The sequence below is a fragment of the Peromyscus leucopus genome, chromosome X, assembly GCF_004664715.2.
Source record: "Peromyscus leucopus breed LL Stock chromosome X, UCI_PerLeu_2.1, whole genome shotgun sequence".
Taxonomy (NCBI): domain Eukaryota; kingdom Metazoa; phylum Chordata; class Mammalia; order Rodentia; family Cricetidae; genus Peromyscus; species Peromyscus leucopus.
The window spans coordinates 33113126-33132394 of NC_051083.1; the positions used below are offsets into that span (position 1 = coordinate 33113126).

General features: G+C 38.4%; 2 protein-coding genes across 6 annotated transcripts in view; both read left to right on the forward strand.

The window, feature by feature from the left end:
• Cdkl5 (cyclin dependent kinase like 5) overlaps nucleotides 1–19269 on the forward strand; it is a 177018-nt gene that overhangs the window by 67911 nt on the left and 89838 nt on the right. Inside the window, exon 1 of one of the 5 annotated variants that reach the window (XM_037198840.1) lies at nucleotides 11209–11506. The exons of the other annotated variants lie outside the window; for them this stretch is intronic. The gene's annotated coding sequence lies outside the window, so the exon portion shown is untranslated. Of the gene's footprint in view, nucleotides 1–11208; nucleotides 11507–19269 lie in introns of those variants that run through there. 5 annotated transcript variants of the gene reach the window in all.
• On the forward strand, nucleotides 11991–18061 carry LOC114695801 (gap junction alpha-6 protein-like). The gene has a single exon (XM_037198841.1). The coding sequence runs from the start codon at nucleotides 14557–14559 to the stop codon at nucleotides 15409–15411; it is 855 nt and encodes a 284-aa protein (XP_037054736.1). The 5' UTR covers nucleotides 11991–14556; the 3' UTR covers nucleotides 15412–18061.

Sequence of the window (19269 nt, forward strand, 5' to 3'; positions counted from 1 at the left end):
TTCTCTGTACAGGGGAGACATCCTTGGTTGTTTATTACTCAGTTGTTAGTTTATCTTTTGCTATAAGGTTTCATTGTTAGTTTTTTAAATTTGCTCTTTTTGGGAGAGGAGGTGTCCTCATAAGGTAATCCAGGCTTTCCTAAAACTCACTATGAACCTTAGGCTAGCCTTGGTTCTCCTGTCTTAGCTACCTGAGTGCTGGGGATATAGGCTTGAGCCATCTTGCCTGACCAGACTTCATTGTTAACAGCATACTATTTCTTTTTCTTTTTCTTTTGAGATAGTGTCCCCCACTGTAGCCTAGGATGCCCTGGAATTCATTGTATAGCTTAAGCAGGCCTCAAAGATGTAGCAATCCTTCTACTTTATCCAAGAGCTAGGATTCAGGGATGAGCTATCACACCTTACAGGAGCATATATAGTGATTCCTTTTGCTTTTCTCTGAAACAAAACAAGAATTTCTGGCCTTTAAAACATCAAATTGTATTAAGGCAATATTGAGGAAAAGCCAATGACCAATCTCCAATTTAAGAGTTTCTTTATAGTTTGGGGGGATATATTTACTTTGGGCAAATGGCTGCCACCTGAAACCATGCAGTATTTTCTTTTTCTTTTCTTTTCTTTTCTTTTTTTGGTTTTTTCGAGACAGGGTTTCTCTGTGTAGCTTTGCGCCTTTTTCCTGGAGCTCACTTGGTAGCCCAGGCTGGCCTCGAACTCACAAAGATCCGCCTGCCTCTGCCTCCCAAGTGCTGGGATTAAAGGCGTGCGCCACCACGTCTGGCTCTGCAGTATTTTCTACTAAAACAAAACTAAACTTGCTTTTTAAAACCACGTTAAAAAAGCAAATCTTTCTCATTACTATTTAGTTTTAGGCTTCATATGTGAATTACAATTTTAAAACAAAGATCAAAGAGATAAGTCAGATAGAATAGAAATTAGTTTGTTATATTATTTTCTCCATCATTGCTTTCCTCTTTATTTAAATAATATCAAAGTTCCTACTTCTTGTGTGTAAAATTTTTATTAGTTAAAATCACAATGAAACATAGGGTTGTAATAAAAATTGTGAAAAATTGGAAATAACTTTATATTTTTCATCATAATTAATTTTAAAGGATTCATTCTTTTAAATGACATTAATTTACTGAGAGTTATGGAGATTAATGGAACATCACTGAACTTCAGGTTCAAGGCAAAGATAATAGGAATCATTAATAAAGAAAAAATATCATTTGTCTTCTTTTACAGAGGCTCTCATATGGAACCATTAGTTCATTTGGTTTCTGCTCTTGACCTGTTTTTCTTTGTTTTTTATCTAATTAATTTTCTGAAATACTGTAAGACTTTCATTAAACTCTTCTTTGTAGTTATGTTTTATATTTCAGGATCTGCTAGTCTTTATTATTTATTTACTTATTTCTTTTTGAGACAGTGTATTTTACTAGAACTCACGATGTAGCACAGGATGACTTTGAACTTGTGGCATTCTTTCTGCTCCAGTTGCTGATGTATGGGAATAACAAACTTAAGCCACTGTCTTAGTTAGGGTTTTTATTGCTGTGAAGAGACACCATGACCAAGCCAACACTTATAAGGAAAACATTTAATTGGGATGACTAGCTTACAGTTTCAGAGGTTTAGTCCATTATTATCATGGTGGGGAGCATGGCGTGCAGGCAGATGAGGTGCTGGAGCTGAGAGTACCATATCTTGCAGGCAACAGGAAGTCGACTGACTCACACTGAGTGAAGCTTGAGAAAAACTCAAAGCCCACCCCCACAGTGACACACTTCCTCTGATAAGGCCACACCTCCTAATAGTGCCACTCCCTTTGGGAGCCATCATCTTTCAAACCACCACAGCCACCAATTCCTTCCATTAATCTATTGATAGGAAAAACTAATCATTTATCAACAAAAGGAATAATCAGTTGTGCATATTTTCCAGGCAGATCTGACTTCTTTAGGGAACTAGAAGAATTTGGACCTTTTCTTGCTTCCTGGTTGCTTTAATCTTCATCAGCCTCATCTGGATTTGGTTTTATGATTATTCCTTAGTTAACAGAGTAAAGAAAATCTCATATCAGAATTACCCAGTACTAGTTCTGTCTATGCTGAGGATTTTGCCTCATTCTTTCTCAGGTTTTTTTGTTTGCTTACTTGCTTTTCTTTTCTCTCTTTCTTTCTTTTCTGTCTGTCTGTCTATCAGATAGGTACTTGATATTTAATCCTGACTGGGCTGGAACTTGAAATGTAGATCAGGCTTGCCTCTGCCTATTCCTACCTCTCATGTGCTGGTAATAAGGGCTGCACCAACATGCCTGGCCCTGACTCAGTTTCTAAAGCATCATTTCTACCCTCCATAGATGATTTTTCCCCAGGCTGCTATTCCAGTTACTCAAATTCAAATGATCAGGATCATTCATGTTGGATCCCTTTTTAGGGACCAAGTCCAGCTTTTTTGTACCACCTCTCTTTTATATGCTTCATTTCAGTTTTCTCATTTCAATCAGTGTTATTCTTTATTCAGCATTTATAGGTTGAGTTTTAAATCCCCTTTTATGCAAATCATAACATAATTAATTCAAAGACAAGAACATTCTCTCTGTATCTCTTTAAGATGAGTGATTTCAAGCTGAGTCGTCATGGGGCACACCTTTAATTCCAGTACTTTGGAGGCAGAGACAAGCAGATCTCTGTGAGTTTGAGGCCCAACCTGATCTATAGAGTGAGTTCCAGGACAGCCAGTACTGTTACACAGAGAAACCCTATCTTGGAAGAAAGAGAGAGAGGGAGGGAGAGGGGAGAAGGAGAGGGGGGGGGAGAGGAGAGAGGGGGGAGGAGAGGGGGAGAGGGAGAAAGAGAGAGGGGGGAGAGGGGGAGAGGGAGAAAGGAAAGAAAGGAGGGGAAAAAGGAAAGTAAATAGGAAGGAGGGAAGGAAAAGAACAGAACAAATACCTATCGTTTTAGTGAAAAGTGATTTCTTATCTCTAACAAAGGTCTGTGGTTAAGTAATTTATGCCATCTCCTTAATGCTGCTTTTCTTCAAAACTTCATAGTAAAAATAAGTATGGGTTATTTTTCTGCACAGGCTTGAAATATGCATTCACTGATAATGTAAGAAAAAGTTAATTAACAAATGCCCATTTAGTGGATATTCTCAAATAATAAGTATAGTTCATTTGAAAGCAATGACTGGATCTATTCCTACAAAAAAATCTAGCTCCAAAATAATTAGTAGCTATCATTCATATTCTATGATACTTTTGAACTTTAATATTTCTTAATTTAAAGCTTTATTTCATATGTTAAAGTATTTTCATTTAGAAAAAACCAAGAACTTCAAAACACCCTCTTCACACATGCACACATGGACACACATGTTGTGGGTGTCATGTGTTACAGAATGTGTGAGGGTCAGAGGGCAACTGTGGAGTCTTCTCTCCTTCCACCTTTGTGTAGGCTCTACGAATTGAACTCGAGGTCATAGGCTTGGTCAGTAAGTACCTTCATTTGCTGAGCTGTCTCACTGACCCAGCTTTTTTCTTTTCAAATCTACCTCTGTACTTAAATCAGTGTGTTCTAGGCTTGACATTATAAAGCAAAATTGAACAAATAGCTGCTTAAGGAAAAAAAAAAATCTATTGAGTGCTGACAAAATATCAGCTACTTAGCTAGAAAGATGCTCTTCTAAATTCAGTAAGAATTAACTCTTTTGAGAATGTTAGTGCAGCCTAGCCAAACTAACTCACGTAAAGTTACATTTTGTATTGCCAGGAAGCTTAAAACATAGTTTAGGGAGGCTAGTCTTAAAGGATCTAATACAAGCTGGGCAGTGGTGGCAGGTGGATTTCTGTGAGTTCGAGGCCAGCCTGGTCTACAGACTGAGTTCTAGGACAGGCTCCAAAGCTACACAGAGAAACCCTGTCTCGAAAAACAAAAAAAAAAAAAATCTAATAGAAGATGACAATTGAAAGGATAGTGTGAAAACTCCTTTTTCCAGCTAAGTTCTTTATTTAAGCCTGCTTATGGAAAGCTCTTGTCAGTAATAAAACCATAGGATATTACAATATTTCCCAGTGCCCCTTAAGACAACTGCCACTCAGCTGAGAATAGAATTAGGTAGCAACACCATTAGCTGATGACACTCTGAGTGAGAATAGTATAGTGAGAACCTCCGTATAGTAATGATGGCCATAGAACTCAGATAACACACTGGAAACTTGAGCCAGAGTCCCTGGCCATTTCCTTTAAGTTTAAGGCCACCATCTTAGGATGGTAAGAGAATTTGCCCTGAGAGTGTACATCTGGGGTTTGCAAACTACCACACATGAGCCAAATCAGGCCTATAATAGATTTCATAAATAAATAAGGTTTTGTTGGAACACAGCCCTATTCATTTGTGCTATTTCTGTGGATGCTTTTGTGATATAGCTAAAGAGCGAGTAGTTGTATTCTGTGACCCATGAAGCAACAAACTGTGTCTCATCTGGCTTTTACAGAGGAATGTGCTTATTTCTATTGCTAAGCAAACCTTAAGTAGGAGAAGATAGCAGGAATAGCATAGTGTCTCAGTTTCTGCTTCTTGGAGCCTAAGGAATTAACGTTAATAAAGTAGGGGGTTTCCACTGAACATTACTTTTTCTTTAATTGGGATTTGGGTAAATTCTTTAAATGGTTACATGGAAAGTTTTGTGTAGTTACCTCTTTCATATATTAACTGTCAAACAGAGAAGTAGAATGTTCTGGGAATCAGGCATACAGAAACATATACAAACTATTCATGCTTGTCCAGTAAGTGACTTGGAATAGCTGTTATTCCACCCAAAGATGAACAAAGCACAATACACTCTTCTTGAGAATAATGAGCAGAGTCTTTGGGTTTTTCACATTTATTTATTTGTTTGTTTATTTATTTATTTATTTATTTAGGTGTTTCAAGATAGGGTTTCTTCATGGTAACTTTGGAGTCTGTCCTAGAACTTGCTTTGTACACCAGGCTGGCCTCAAACTCACAGAGTTCTGCCTGCCTTTACCTCCTGAGTGCTGGGATTATAGATGTGTGCCACCACTGCCTGGCGCATCTTTGGTTTAAAAAAAAAAGACATTCTCACAATATGAAGAATAAAATTCTTTCGAGAAAAACAATTGAATGTCTTTCTTATATAAATCAAGTAGAAATAAATACTTTAATAAGACAATAATAACACTTGTTTGAAGTTTCTCATCCATGTAGTGTGTTAGCTACCTTACCTCCTAACTAATTTAGAAAAAAAGAATTATCTTTTATATAGGGGAAACTGATTCTTATGTAGTTTAATTTCCTACGACCCATACAAATTGATTCTTAGTAGAAATGGTAGTTAAGACACAATTTTAACCCCCTCAATTAATTTACATTTAACATTACATAAATTAGCCATTTTCAAATGCACATTTCCATGACATTTAGTACATTCACAGTCATTCAAGTTTCAAAGTATTTTTGTATCTCTAAAGAAATCTCCATATTTATTAAGTGCAAACTCCCCATTTCAACTCTCCTGGTAGTTGGATTTGCTTTTTGTGTTTGTGGGTTTAGATATTCTGAATATTTATTATATGTGAAATTGTATGACATATGACTTTTGAATTTGGTTTTCTTTGCTTAACAAAGTTTTTTTGAGGTTCGTCCACATTGTACCATGTATCAATGATCCATTTTTTTATCATGCCTAAATGACATTTTGCTATATTGTTTGCATCTCCCATATTTTGTTTATGTATTTTTAGTGGATGGACGTTTGATCATTCTTCCTGTTGGCTATTGTGAATAGTGCTGTTATGAATAGTCATGTACCAGTATTAGAGATCCTGTTTTTAGTTCTGTAGGGTGTATGCCTAGGAGTGGAAAGACTATCATATGGAAAGTCTATGTTTAACTTTTCTGAGGAACTGCCTCACTGGTTTCCATAGCAGCAGCAGCAGCAGCACTCTATATTCCCACCAGCAATGTAGGCAGACTCCAGTTTTTCCACATCTTCACTTTATTTCCCTTTTTAAACATTGTAGCCTTCCAAGTGGATGTAAAGTAGTACTTCATTGTTGTTTTGATTTACACTTCTCTGTGATTGGTTATGTTGAACATCTTTTCATGAACTTATTGGCCATTTGCATACTGTTCTTTTAAAGAAAGATTTATGTTGATTTGTTTGTGTTTGTGGATGTATGCATATAAATTTGTGCATGTGCACGTGTTCCTGCCTATAGACACATACCTGGAGAAGGTATTAGGCATCCTCCTTAATTGTTCTCTACCTGTTTCTTTAAGGCAGGATCCCTTCCTGAACTTGGGGCTTCTGTCTTAGCTAGGCCCCAGTGATCCTCATGTTTCTGTCTCCCTAGACCTGGAGTGTTACCGACTTTCTCAAGGATGCCTGTTTTGACATGGTTGTAGGAATCTGAACTCTGGTCCCTGTGATTGCTCAGCAATCTTAACCACTGAGACATCTGTCCAACCATTTGTATATTTTATTTAGGGAGTTGTCTATTCAACTCTTTTTAAAGACAAGATCTCTGTAAGATCACTACGTAGCCCAGGCTGCCCTAGAACTTACAGAGATCTGCCTGTAAAAGTCCATTTTTAAATTGATTTGTCTCTTTTGTTGTTTAAATTTCTCATCAGGCATGTGGTTTGCAAGTATTTTCTTTCATTCTATAGGTGGCCTTTTCATATTCTTGTTAATGTCTTTGATGCATAAAAACTTTTAATTTTGATGATATACTATTCACTTTCCCTTTATTGGTTGCATCCTGAAATCTAAGGATGGGAAAGTTTAGAATACTAGTATAATTTAGCTTTTATGTTTACTGGGTCCTTGTTCTATTTTGAGTTAATATTTGTATGATTTTCCTATAATGTGATATAGAGGTTCAACCTTATTTTTATTTTAAATTAACTAGTTAATTAATTTAATGTGCATGTGTCTATGCACCACATGTATGCAATCCACACGGAGGCCAAAAGGGGGCGGTAGATCCTCTGGAAGGAGAGCTATATATAGATGGTTGTGAGTTGTCCTGTGGGTGTTGGGAATCTAACTCTGAACTTCTGGAAAAGCTGGTAGTGCTCGTAACTATTGAGCCATCCCTCTAACCCCTGGTTTTGGTTTTTTGGTTTGGTTTGGTTTATTTGGGGTGTGTGTGTGCACGTTTGTGTGTGATATATGTGTTTTGTGTGTGTGTGTACATGCTAGGTATCTTCCTTTATCAATAGCTACCCTTTTTTTTGGAGACAGACTCTCACTATGCATCCCCGTCTGTCCTAGAACTCACTATGTAAACCAGGCTATCCTTACAGAGATCTGCCGCTGCTGCCTCCCTAGTGCTGAGATTAAAGGTGTGCACCACCATGCCCTGCTCCACCTTACTTCTTGAGACATTGTCTCTCACTGAACTTGGCCAGCCAGCAAGCTTCAGGGATACCCCTATGGACATATTTGCACTACTAGTGTATGCATTTGTGCAGCTGTTCGTGGCTTTTTATGTGGGTGTTGAAGATCTGAACTGGGACTGTCCTTACGCTTCCATGGCAGGCACTTTACTCACAGTGCTAAGTCCCCAGCCCCTGCTTTTGTTTTCTTTTAGACTGGCTCTCAAATAGTTCAGGCTGCCTTCCAAGTCAACTTTGACTAAGGATGACCTTGAACATCTACTTTCCCTGCTTCCACGTACTAAGTGCTGGGATTGCAGTCATGAGCCACCACATCTGGCTCTTATTTTCATTCTTTTACATACAAATATCCAGTTGTACTAGCACCTTTTGGTAAACAGTCCTTTCTTCCGTTTACTTGTATTGAGACCTTTGTTGAAAATCATTTGGCCATAGATATGTGTGTCTGTGGGGGGGGGGGGCGGGGTACATTTCATTGATTTTTGTCCATTGGGCTTTGTGCCTGTCTTCATGCCAATACCAAATTGTCTTCATTATTACAATGGTGTAAGAAAGTTTGAAATCAGAAAGTCTGAGTCTTCCAGCTCTTTTCATTTCAATGCTCTTTTGTATATTGAGGAACCTTGTGCTGCCATATTGATTGTATGATCAGCTTTTTCATTCCTGGAGGTGGGGAAGCCATTGGAATTTTACTAGGGGTGACAAAGAATCTGAAATCTATCCCCAAGTATTTTATTTATTCATTTATTTGTTTTCGTGCTTTTGTAACTGAAATTGATCTGTTAATTTCTGTTTAAGATTGTTTGTTAGTTGTATAGAGCAGTACTCCTGTTTATTTTTAACTGTGATGAAAGTTGTATAACAAAATTTACCGTTTTAAATTGAGTATACAGTTGAGTGATATTAATTGTATTCTCAGTGATGTGAAAACAGCACCATTGTCTGTTTTCAATCTTTTTTTCATTAGCCTAAATAGATACTTGGAGCTAATTAAGCACTATATTTTCCCTGCTTCACCCCAGCACTTAGTAACAAGCTTCTTTTCCTTTTCTGTGACTTTTGCCTATTGTAGATGTTTTGTGGTGCTGGAATAGTACAATATTTGTCCTTTTTATCTGGCTTCTTCCATTAAATCATATTGTGGGGGTTCATCCATGTTGTACATATGAGAACTTCATTCTTGTAGTGTTCTATTGTATTGTCGTGTATGTGTACATATTGTGTATGTATCTTATATATGATCATATACATATCATCATATGATCATATGCATAATATATATGATACATACACAATATGTATTGTATTGTGTTGTATATATGATACATTATGCGCCTCTCATTTTCCAATCCATTCATTTGCTGATGGACACTTAAGTTGTTTCTGTCTTTGGCTATTATGAACACTGCTTTACATACAAGGATCCAAGTACTTGTTCTCAGTACTTTCGGATGTATACCTAGTAGCAGAATTCCTGGGTCACATGCTAGCTACACATTTAACACGTTGAGGCTTGCTCGTTTTTGTGTTTTGATCTTATTTGATCTACTTTGCTAACCTTATTAGCTCTAATAGATTTTTTTGTTTTGTTTTGTAGATTCTTTAGGATTTTCAACTGTGAAAATTGATAATTTTCCTTATTCATTTCCAAGTTGGGTGTCTTTCTTTGTCTAGCCTAATTGATCTAGCTAGAACTTCAAGTACAAAGTTGTGAAAATGACCAAAATAGGTGGTCTTGTCTTGTTCCGATGTTTAGAGAAAGGCTTTCAGTTATCATTACCTTTCCAGTGCATGATGTTAGCTACAATGTTCAAAAATAACCTCAGCAGACATGGTGGTGAATGCTGAGGAAGTTGTGTTCTAGTTCTCTTTGTGAGCTATAGTGGGAGGTGGGGGAGATAGAAGAACAGTGCTTTCTTATCACAAGCAGCTCTTTCAACAAGCTTTTCCTATTGCTGTAAGTGTTAGAGTAGTTGTAGAGGGTTAGGAAAGTTGATCTCTCCCCCTCTTCTTTCTTAACATTCTGATTTCTTTTTGAGGTATAAGATCTTACTATATATTCCCAGATGGCCTCAAACTCAGAGGTCCATCTGCCTACCTTTCCCTCTCAAGTGCTGGGATTAAAGGCCTACTTTTGAGTTCTTAATACATGAATCATAGTTTTGTTTTTGTTCGACACAGTGTCTCACTATGTAGCTTTAGTTGACCTTAAACTAGTGGTCCTTCTGAGTGCCAGCATTATAAGCATATACCATAATGCCTGGTTTATTCATAGTTATTTTAAATTCCTTATGTGATAATTCTCAAGGCTGTGCCTTATCTTCATCTGGTTCTGATACTTCTTTGTCTATTAAAGTAGTTTTTTTCTTACCCTTTTGCATGCCTTGTATTGTGTATGTGCTCACTAGATATGGTCTATTGGATGATACAAACTGAAATAAATAGGCCTTTAGTAAATGGCTTATGTTTCTCAGCCAGGAACTGAGCCATTAAATTTTTTAATTCATTCATTCATTCATTCATTCATTCGGTTTGTATGTGTGCATGCATGCTAGTGTGTGGCTGCACATGTGGAGGTCATAGGACAATTCACAGGGATTGAAGTTTCCTTCAAACGTGAGTTCTGAGAATGTAACTCAGATTCTCAGGGTTGGCACCAACCACCCTTACCTGCTGAGCTATGTTACCTCACCGGCCCATTTCTAATGGTAGAAGTTTAGTTGCTACTGCCTTCAGTTGTCACTAGAGTAGTGCTTCTCAACTGGGACCCTTGAATACCCTCATGTGACCCTCATGTTGTGCTGACCCCCAACCATAAAATGATTTTCGTTGCTACTTCATAACTGTCATTTGTTACTGTTATGAATCATAATATAAATATGTGACATGCAGGATAGCTGATATGCGACATCCAAAGGGGTCGTGACCCACAGGTTGAGAACCACTGCTCTAGAGCCTTTTGTTTGTTTTTTTTCTACCCTTCGGCCCTTTCCTTTCCCTAAGACCTTTCAATAGAGACTGTTGTTTGCACCACATTTGGTGATGATCCATTGTTGTGCACTGGGTCCTTCTTGAAATGGTGGCAAAGAATAAGATGGGAGAGTGTTTTGTAATCTAGGGCTTCAGTCGGGCACAAGTCCTTGGCAGTATTCTTTACAAATATTGTAGGGCTACTGCTTCTTTTTTCCCTTGTGTTAGGTAAAACAGAAGGAACATTCGGACTAGAGCTAATTAATTCCCCTTCTTCCGGGATATATAAGCTTCTGATATATTTTGTTGGGAGTGTTGTTAGCCCTTGTTATTGAAGAACATTCTGAATTTATTTGAACTGGGTCCGATGGTACAGACTTATAATCCTAGCTGTTGGAGAGACTGAGGCAGGAGATTCCAGGTACAAGGTGGGCCTGATCGATAAGAGTGAATTGACTTGAAAACTGGTGCCTTCCTCCGGTGTTTATTTCAGAAATGCTTACATTCTCCTTCCCCAAAGAAGAAGAGGTTTTTGTTTGGTTGTTGTTGTTGTTTTATTTTATTTTTTTTTTTTTTTGTTTTTTTTTTTGTTTGTTTTGTTTTTCAAGACAGGGTTTCTGTGTGTAGCTTTGCGCCTTTCCTGGAACTTGCTCGGTAGACCAGGCTAGCCTCGAACTCACAAAGATCCGCCTGCCTCTGCCTCCCGAGTGCTGGGATTAAAGGCGTGCGCCACCACCGCCCGGCTATTTTTGGTTTTTGAGACAGGGTCTCTGTGTGGGTGGCTCTGGCTGTCCTGGAACTCCCAAGCTGGCCTCAAACTGCCTGTCTCTCAAGTGCTGCCATTAAAGGCAGGCGCCACCATGCGGAGCAAGGAAAAGATTCTTATTGGCTCGCTCTTCTGGGGATATTTCAGAATGGTTACTTTTCCTCTCCTTCAAAGGGGAGGAGATTTCAGAGCCAGAACCTGGTGAGATTCCTGGAGGCAAAGCCGCGGAGTAGGAGGGTCTCTTCCCCTTGGAACTCTCACTCCACAAGCTTGTCTCACTCAGCGTTTGCAAGCTTTCTTTTCTTTGCTAATATTTTACCCTAGTGCCTTCTGCCTCAGGTAAGAGTCTTGGGTGTGATTGCATGTATTTTCCTACCTAGAGATAGGGGCTCTTATGTTCTCCGGTGGGTTGGGGCAAACTTGCCAGTTTTCAGTTTGTTAGGGTTTCTCTTGCTGTAACGACAAGAATGATGATATCTCTGAGCACTGCATGTGTTGGAGCTGAAACTGGAAGTCCTACGTTTATATTTTAAAATTAGAAGGATCTTGTCCAGTTTAAAAATAATGCTCTACAAGAGGGTTTTAAACTTTCCTGTGCACCATTTGCTTAGCTGAGATGACTCATTCTCAGCTATTTTCATCCTTTTGAATCTTAGATCTCCATTTTCATATGTTTAGTAAGAACTTTTTCAGACCAAAATATTTGAAAAGCTTAAGGACTTGATATAGTTCTTGAAAATTGCTAAGAACTGTGCCCTGAATTCATTTAAAAAAAAAAAAAAAAAAAAAAAAAAAAAAAAAAAAAAAAAAAAAACGACTCTTGCTTCCCCCAGCCTTGTTTTTTGATTTACCAGCTACCTTTTAGCGAATATGCTAAGGTAGTTTTAGGGGAGTTTCTATACTATTTTACCCTATTTGTTTTTGCAAAAGTAACTCAATTTTTAAGGCACTTTTCAATCTCTTTAGACTCGGCCCTGTTTAAGTTTGACCAATGAATGAGAGTGGAAGTCTTAGACTGCCAGGGCCTTGTTTTCAATTAGCCTGGAGGAATGAACTAATTATAAACTCTAGATCTTGGTGACTTTAGCTTAATAGGACTACTTTTATAATCTGTGCGACAGAGGACAGTTAATCTAAAATGTGTTATTTATCCAGCTGAGAAAGTACTTTGTGTACTTTGAAGCCTTATAATTTGATAACTTGCTAACCATTTGAATTTGGGGAAGCTCCAGTTCTTGTTCGTGGATAACAGTTGCAGTCAGTCTCAGGTGATTGACATGCTGTGAATTTTGTTAACCTTGTACTTTTTTTTTTCTAGGATTCATTTTAAATTTTGTTTTTTTCTCACAGAATGTACTGTGAGGAATGGCCATTAAACCAAAAGCAAATTAGTTGTATGGTGTCTAAAATTAGTTATTAATCGGCAAAGTCTTTCTGTGTTTGTGTTAAGAAAATTTCCTGTTTTATTATACCCAATTGTTTACAGTGACTATCTGTGTTTGGGAAAATGTTTTTTGAAGGAGGGGAATTAAAATGTTAAGTATGATTAATGTAATTTTAACTCAGCAGATGAAAATTACTTTATAAATGATTGGCTGCATTGAAAGTATTTAATTAAAAATATTAGTTGTTTGTTATGTAAAAATTATCTGTGGCCCATTCCTGGTGAAACTCATTTATTATTCTCTGAATTAGAGATAGAAAGCCCTTCACTCGCAAAGAACTAGGAGCTCTAGGGAGGAAATGGATGAAGACTAGCAAGTCTTCAGAACTGCTCAGCTCATAGTTTGCATCATACCAGCTTCCACCCACACTCAGTCGCCTCGGGGATGGCATCAATGCTCCTCCTGAAAATGTTTTCATCTTAAGATCTTCATGTATCATAATTACATCCTCCTAACTCCCGGTCCCTGTCGTTCTTGATATCCTTGTCACATTTTGTGTCCACCAAAACTCCCTTGCTATCTCTTAGCATAGCGTTCCCATCCTTTTCTAATCTCCATGTCCCTTGCTCTAATCCTGTGCTGCCGGTCCTGCTAGCCCTCCCACTCGCCCTGCAAGCCTCAGTCAACCTTTTGTAACTTCTTCCATGGCCTTGCTCTTGTCCTAGTTTCACAGTGTTATCTTCGTTTCAGCATCCAGGCTTTCTGCTGCTAAGCGGGACCTGACACAGCTCTTCTGGGACCCTCATCCCTTACACTGCCCACTTCCTCAACAGCTGCCTCAACCTCCTGCCTTTTAATTCTTTGAATATAGCAAGGTCTTCACCTTTCTAATCTCTGCTGCTTCTTTCACATCCAGCAATCATTTTCTTACTTTTTGTCTGACTATCTCTAATCAATCTGGCTGGAGCTTTCTTACTTTATTCTTTGTCAGTACCTCCTGGTTGTTATCTTCTCAGCATTTATTTAAATTTACAGCTATTGTATATTCACTTGCTCACTGAGACTTGGCTTTGATTATAAGATATCACACACACACACACACACACACACACACACACACACACCTATTTCTGAAATTAAGGTATAAGATACATCTTACACATATATACAAGATATAATTTATTATAAGTCATTTCATAATTCCAAAATGAAATGACTTATCTTATAATAAATTATATTATGTATTTATAAATTATACCACGTATCTAATAAAATGTTATGCTTTTTGAGACAAGCTCTCTGTAGCTCAGGATAACTCAATAGGTATCCCAGGCTGGTCTGGAATTCACTAGGTAGCAGAGGTCGGCCTCGAACTCTGCGTGATCCTTCAGCTTCAGTTTTCTGAGACTGGCATGTACCAGCAAGACACCATATTTGCAATGATCTATTTTCCCCAGTTGATTGTACGTTCCACAAGTATATTCTCTTTTACTCACAGTAAGAGCTCATGCCTATTATAGTACATTTCACCTTGTAGACACTGAATAAATAATGGATGAATGAATATCATTGTCTCTCTTTGGGAAATGTTGGCCCAACTTCTGAAGCTGCATCAATCAGTGTATGAGTATGAATTGTTAATATGCCAAAGAGTTGACTCATTATTTTTGGAGATTGTCTTCTACTTAAATGAAGAAGACCTTTAAATTTATCTGTTTTCCCATTTATGTAACTTGTTCCATTATAGATACACATATGTTCTGGTGCAGGAACACTTGCCATTTATAAAAAATGAATTCCCGTAAGCTGGCTTTTACCTGGTGTCAGCAATAGTCTTTTATTAGGAGAAGGCACGAGGAAGGCACCACACAGCAGTGGCAGGCTTTTAACCTTCAGGCAGGCGTGACTTTTGAACTCACTTTTTCATTTACTTCGTCCTCCAAGGCGTGCAATCACTTGGGGTGCCCACTCCCCTTTAAAGTGCAAGAGCAACAAAAGGGCGGCATGAGTAAGTGGAGTGCCTTAGACCAGCTCCTGGAAGAGTCTCAACCCTACTCCAGAGCTGGAGGAAAGATATGGGTGCAGATCCTTTTCGTTTTCCGGATTCTGCTCCTGGAGACTGCCATCGAGTCAGCCTGGAATGACGACCAGCTCAATTTCCACTGCAACACTCAGCAGCCTGGTTGTGAAAATGTCTGCTATGACCAAGCTTTCCCGATCTCTCACGTGCACCTCTGGGTCCTGCAGATCATATTCGTGTCTGTGCCTACACTCGTATACCTGGCACATGTGTTCTATGCCATTCGGCAGAAAAAGAAGTCGACGAAGCAAGAGAAGGAACCTGGAGTTGCTCGCTTTGATGGTGCCAATGTGGAAATGCGCTGGCAGAAAATTGAAGTAAAGAAGTCCAAGTATGGCAGTGAAGCCCATAGTAAGGTGAAAATTAGAGGCAGGTTGCTGCTGACCTACATACTCAGTATCTTCTTCAAGTCTGTCTTTGAGGTGACCTTTGTGCTGATCCAGTGGTACATTTATGGATTTACCCTGAAGGCAGTTTACATTTGCGAACACTCTCCTTGCCTGCATCAGGTGGACTGCTTCCCCTCTCGCCCCACAGAAAAAAGCATCTTCATCGTCTTCATGCTGGTGGTGTCTCTGGTGTCTTTAGTCTTGAATATAATTGAGCTGGTCCAAGTCTTCTGTAACACCATTAAGAATTGTGTGAGAGAGGAGGATGAGTTTTACTATGGTACAGCTGATCTGCAGAGCCTTTCCCAGGAGTCCTCACCAAGTGTTCTCACTGCCATGGTTCCTAAGGAAAAGGCGGTTCCTGTGAAACAAGCTTCAGTCTATGTTTAAAGTGAGCAAAACTACATCAGTTACAGAGCATAACAGAGTCAAAGCGGGGAAGGGCAGGCAGGAAGTAGCCTTTCTGCCCTGCACTCAGCCTTGTCTTCACTCTGATGATGAGCAGAATTTTCAGAGGGTTTGGGTGGAGAGAAAAGCAAAACAAAGATACTGAACACTAGTGTTGTAGAGTAGCAGATATGACAATAGCAGCCTGATATCCTAGATATTGCAATTTGGGCTTGAAAACATTGTGATTTTGCTTGGTTGCTAAAGGGAATCAAAGTGTAGTAGAAAGTGCTTCAGTACAGCTGGTGTTCAATGGCCTCAATTGTAAAAGCTAGCAAATACAAAGACATTAGACCACAGGGTCTGGGATTGAAAGTGGAAGAGACTTGTAACCAAGACATGTGTTACTGTTTAAAGTGCTCGACTCTGGAGGCGTAGGCATCTAGCTCACTGGTAGATGGTTTGTTTAGTATGTGTAAGACCTCAAGTAGCACAAGAATGAAAAGATAGTAACTTAAACAAATGAACTAAATAAATAAAATGATTGACTCAAAGAACTTCTAGTCCAAATATAACTTGTATTAGGCAGTGCATAAGGGCCATTCCTCTTCCATATTACCTTAGAATGGTTTTGTATATGGGGAAGAGTGATTTATTATTTATCCATAGAAGCAGATATGGTGTAAATGCACAAACCTACATTTTAAAATAATACAAACATACCATTGAAAGTTGAGCCTTTCTCTTGGATTTTAGTATTTGAGTCCATACTGTGTTTATACTGTTTAGTTCCTGATGTAAAAGTAAATTATCTTTTCCCTTAAAATGCATCCCCCAATTTATTGAATGATGTATAATAGTTCTGTTAATTATAATGAGTTGTCTTTTTCTCTTGTATATTATAGCAGCAATCCTATTGCTGGCAGAAACTATTTTTCTTTTCCAAGATAGAGCTCCAAATGAAACAATTGTACTGAAAACAGCACTTGTGAACACTACAAACTTAAAGAAATGCTTAGAGGTGAACTATGAAATGTACCTACATGAATTTGGCAATAGTGGACATTCTTGACTTTCTTGTACATAATGCACATTAATTCAGATGTTACCTTCTGCTGTGAGTTTGGCAGTCTCTTGGGATGACTGGCATTTTTCATGTTCATATTAAGATTTTATTTGGAAAGTAGGAGAGGGTGAGGAAGGTTTGTGAAATACCTATGTAACTGATTTGAAACAAATAAAAGAAATAATACCCATGTCTTCTAATGCCTTTTGAAACATTCCACAGATGATTGAAGAATGTTGAGCTGCAGACTTTTCTTCTTGCATGTCAGCTCCACACACAATTTTATTCAAGAAATAATAATTTGGTTACCATTTGATGGTAATCTACTATCATGTTCAGCTTTGTTTCATGCAATGCAGGCCTATCATACCTTATTCTAGAGAATTCTTTATTCAATAAAGTTGTGAGAGAGAGAGTGGTCCATGTGCATTCCTCCTCTGATAGCTTCTTACTGGTCTTTTGAACTCTTCATCTTAATTTAAGCAAACTAAGCTGGGTGTTGTGGCTCATGGAGGCCACACAATTGCAGAGTGTTCTAGGCTAGCTTGGGCTACAGTGTGAGACAATCCCCTACTTCCTGCCCATGAAGCAAAAGACACTGTATTCACAGTTTTTAAGATTCAGGTGGAGTGACTCTGTGACATGATTCTAGGATCAGCCTCCTTCATTTCATGTAATAGAATCATGGCTATATTTATGACTTCCAGATATGCAAAAAGAATGTAGTTGGGATTTTTCCTTCCCTTTTAAGGAATGTACTCTCATCATCAAGCATCTTCCCCTCCCAGGGAACTGGGGGAAATGGAGAACACAGGACTAGATCATCAAACCTGTAGCTTATAACGTCTGGTTCTGACAGTTGACACAGTCTTATTTGGAAAACTTATTCTCTTAGTTAAATGATGAGTTTGAGTTCTTCTTTTTAGAAGTGGTTTGTGAAGATTAAGCAGTTATTTAGTAATGGGGTGCTTGTGCCTTTTGGACACTGCAAAAGTGCCCATGGAATCAGTTTGGGCACTGCTGCTGTCACTCCTGTTCCTGTTTCATTTTCACATGTAGCTTGCTTGTGTTCTTTACACTTTTTACCATGAGGTAATTGCAGATTCAAACGTAATTGTAAGAAATAACAGACTCTGTATATCAATATATTCAATAGTAACTTTTTTGGAGACAGGCTCTTTCTATGTAGCCTTGTTTGGTTCAGAATTTGCCTTTAAGGAACTCCCTATGTAGATAAAGACTGGCCTTGAATTTACAGAGATCCATCTGACTTTGCCTCCATAGTATTGGGATTAAAATTGTGTACCTCAACATCTGGCCAAATGAGTGTTTTTTAAGAAAGTCATAGAACCTGGTATCATGTATCCCAGTCTGGTCTTGAAGCTGTGGTGCTTTACTATGAAGCTGAAGATGACCTTGAACTTCTTCTGATCCTCTTGCCGTCACCTTAGTGCTGGCATTATAAGTGTGTGTCACTATGCCTGGTTTATACAGTGCTGCAGATTGGGCCCATGACTTTGTGCATGCCAAGCAAGCACTCTTCCATGGAGCTACACCCCCAACTTTTACTGTATTTTTTGTTTGTGTTTTAAAAACAGAATCTCTTGTAACTAATGCTGGTCTTGAACTGAATATGTAGCCAAGGGTGACTTTGAACATATTGACTTTTTTTCTGCTTCTACCTGCCATTTACTAGAAATAGAAGTGTGCACCATTATGCCTGTTAACTTTTAGCATGATATCATAGGTAGACAATTGACATTGACATAATCCATTAACCTTCAGATTTCACCAATTTTATATACACTCATTGTGTTTAATTATATATAACTTGTGTAGAATTGTTTATAATTTGTGCAGAGTTGTGTGCCCACTATAGTCAAAATACGCTGTAGTTTTAGCAATAGTACCTTTTAATAGTCATAGGCACATCTTTTCCTTATTCCTGGCCCTTGGTAACTCCTAATCTTTACTTAACCTATATAGTTTTGTCATTTCAAGGATGCTATTTAAACAAATTATATAGGCCATAACACTTTTTAAGTTGGTTCTTTTGGCATTTGTTGTTGTTTGTGCGTACTATCATGGTGTGTGTGTGTTTGTGTGTGTGTGTGTGTGTGCGCGCGCGCGCGCCTGTGTAAGCACATGTGGAGGTCAGAGGTTGATACCACCTGGAGAACCTGAGAGGAAAGGCTATCCTTTGTGGGCCAGAGCTAGATATCTCTCTCTCTCTCTCTCTCTCTCTCTCTCTCTCTCTCTCTCTCTCTCTCTCTCTCCCCTCCCCCCCGTGTGTGTGTGTCTGTGTGTTATAATAAAGATCCCCAAATAAAGTTTATAAACAACACTTTAAAAATTATTTTTGAAATGGGGTCTTGCTATATATCTTTGTGGCTCAAGCTTGCCTTGAATGCACTGTGTAGTCCAGAGTGGCTTTAAACTTATAATCCTTTTGCCCCAGCCCCCCAAGTGCTGGAATTGCAGGTATACACTAGCATATCGGGCTATAAGCAATATTTTATATGATAATATTAGTTCATTTTTCAGACTTTTGTCAGGCAGCTGCAGTGGACCCTTGATGATCAATAGTCCTTGCTTTTAAATAGCTCATAGTGCTTGATAGAAAATTTAACATGTGGTTTCTGATCTGTATATTTATTCTATATCGGATTTCTTTGTCTTCTGATCAATTCTGCTACTTTAGCTTCATTTTTGTCCAAATACAGAATAACTAGAAGGACATAATTCAAAGCCAGTATGCCAATGTTATCCATGCTTAATTTAGACTGTGAACCCAA

Coding starts and splice junctions, on each gene's coding strand:
- LOC114695801 (XM_037198841.1), top strand. CDS start 14,557: ATGAGTAAGTGGAGTGCCTTAGACCAGCTCCTGGAAGAGTCTCAACCC.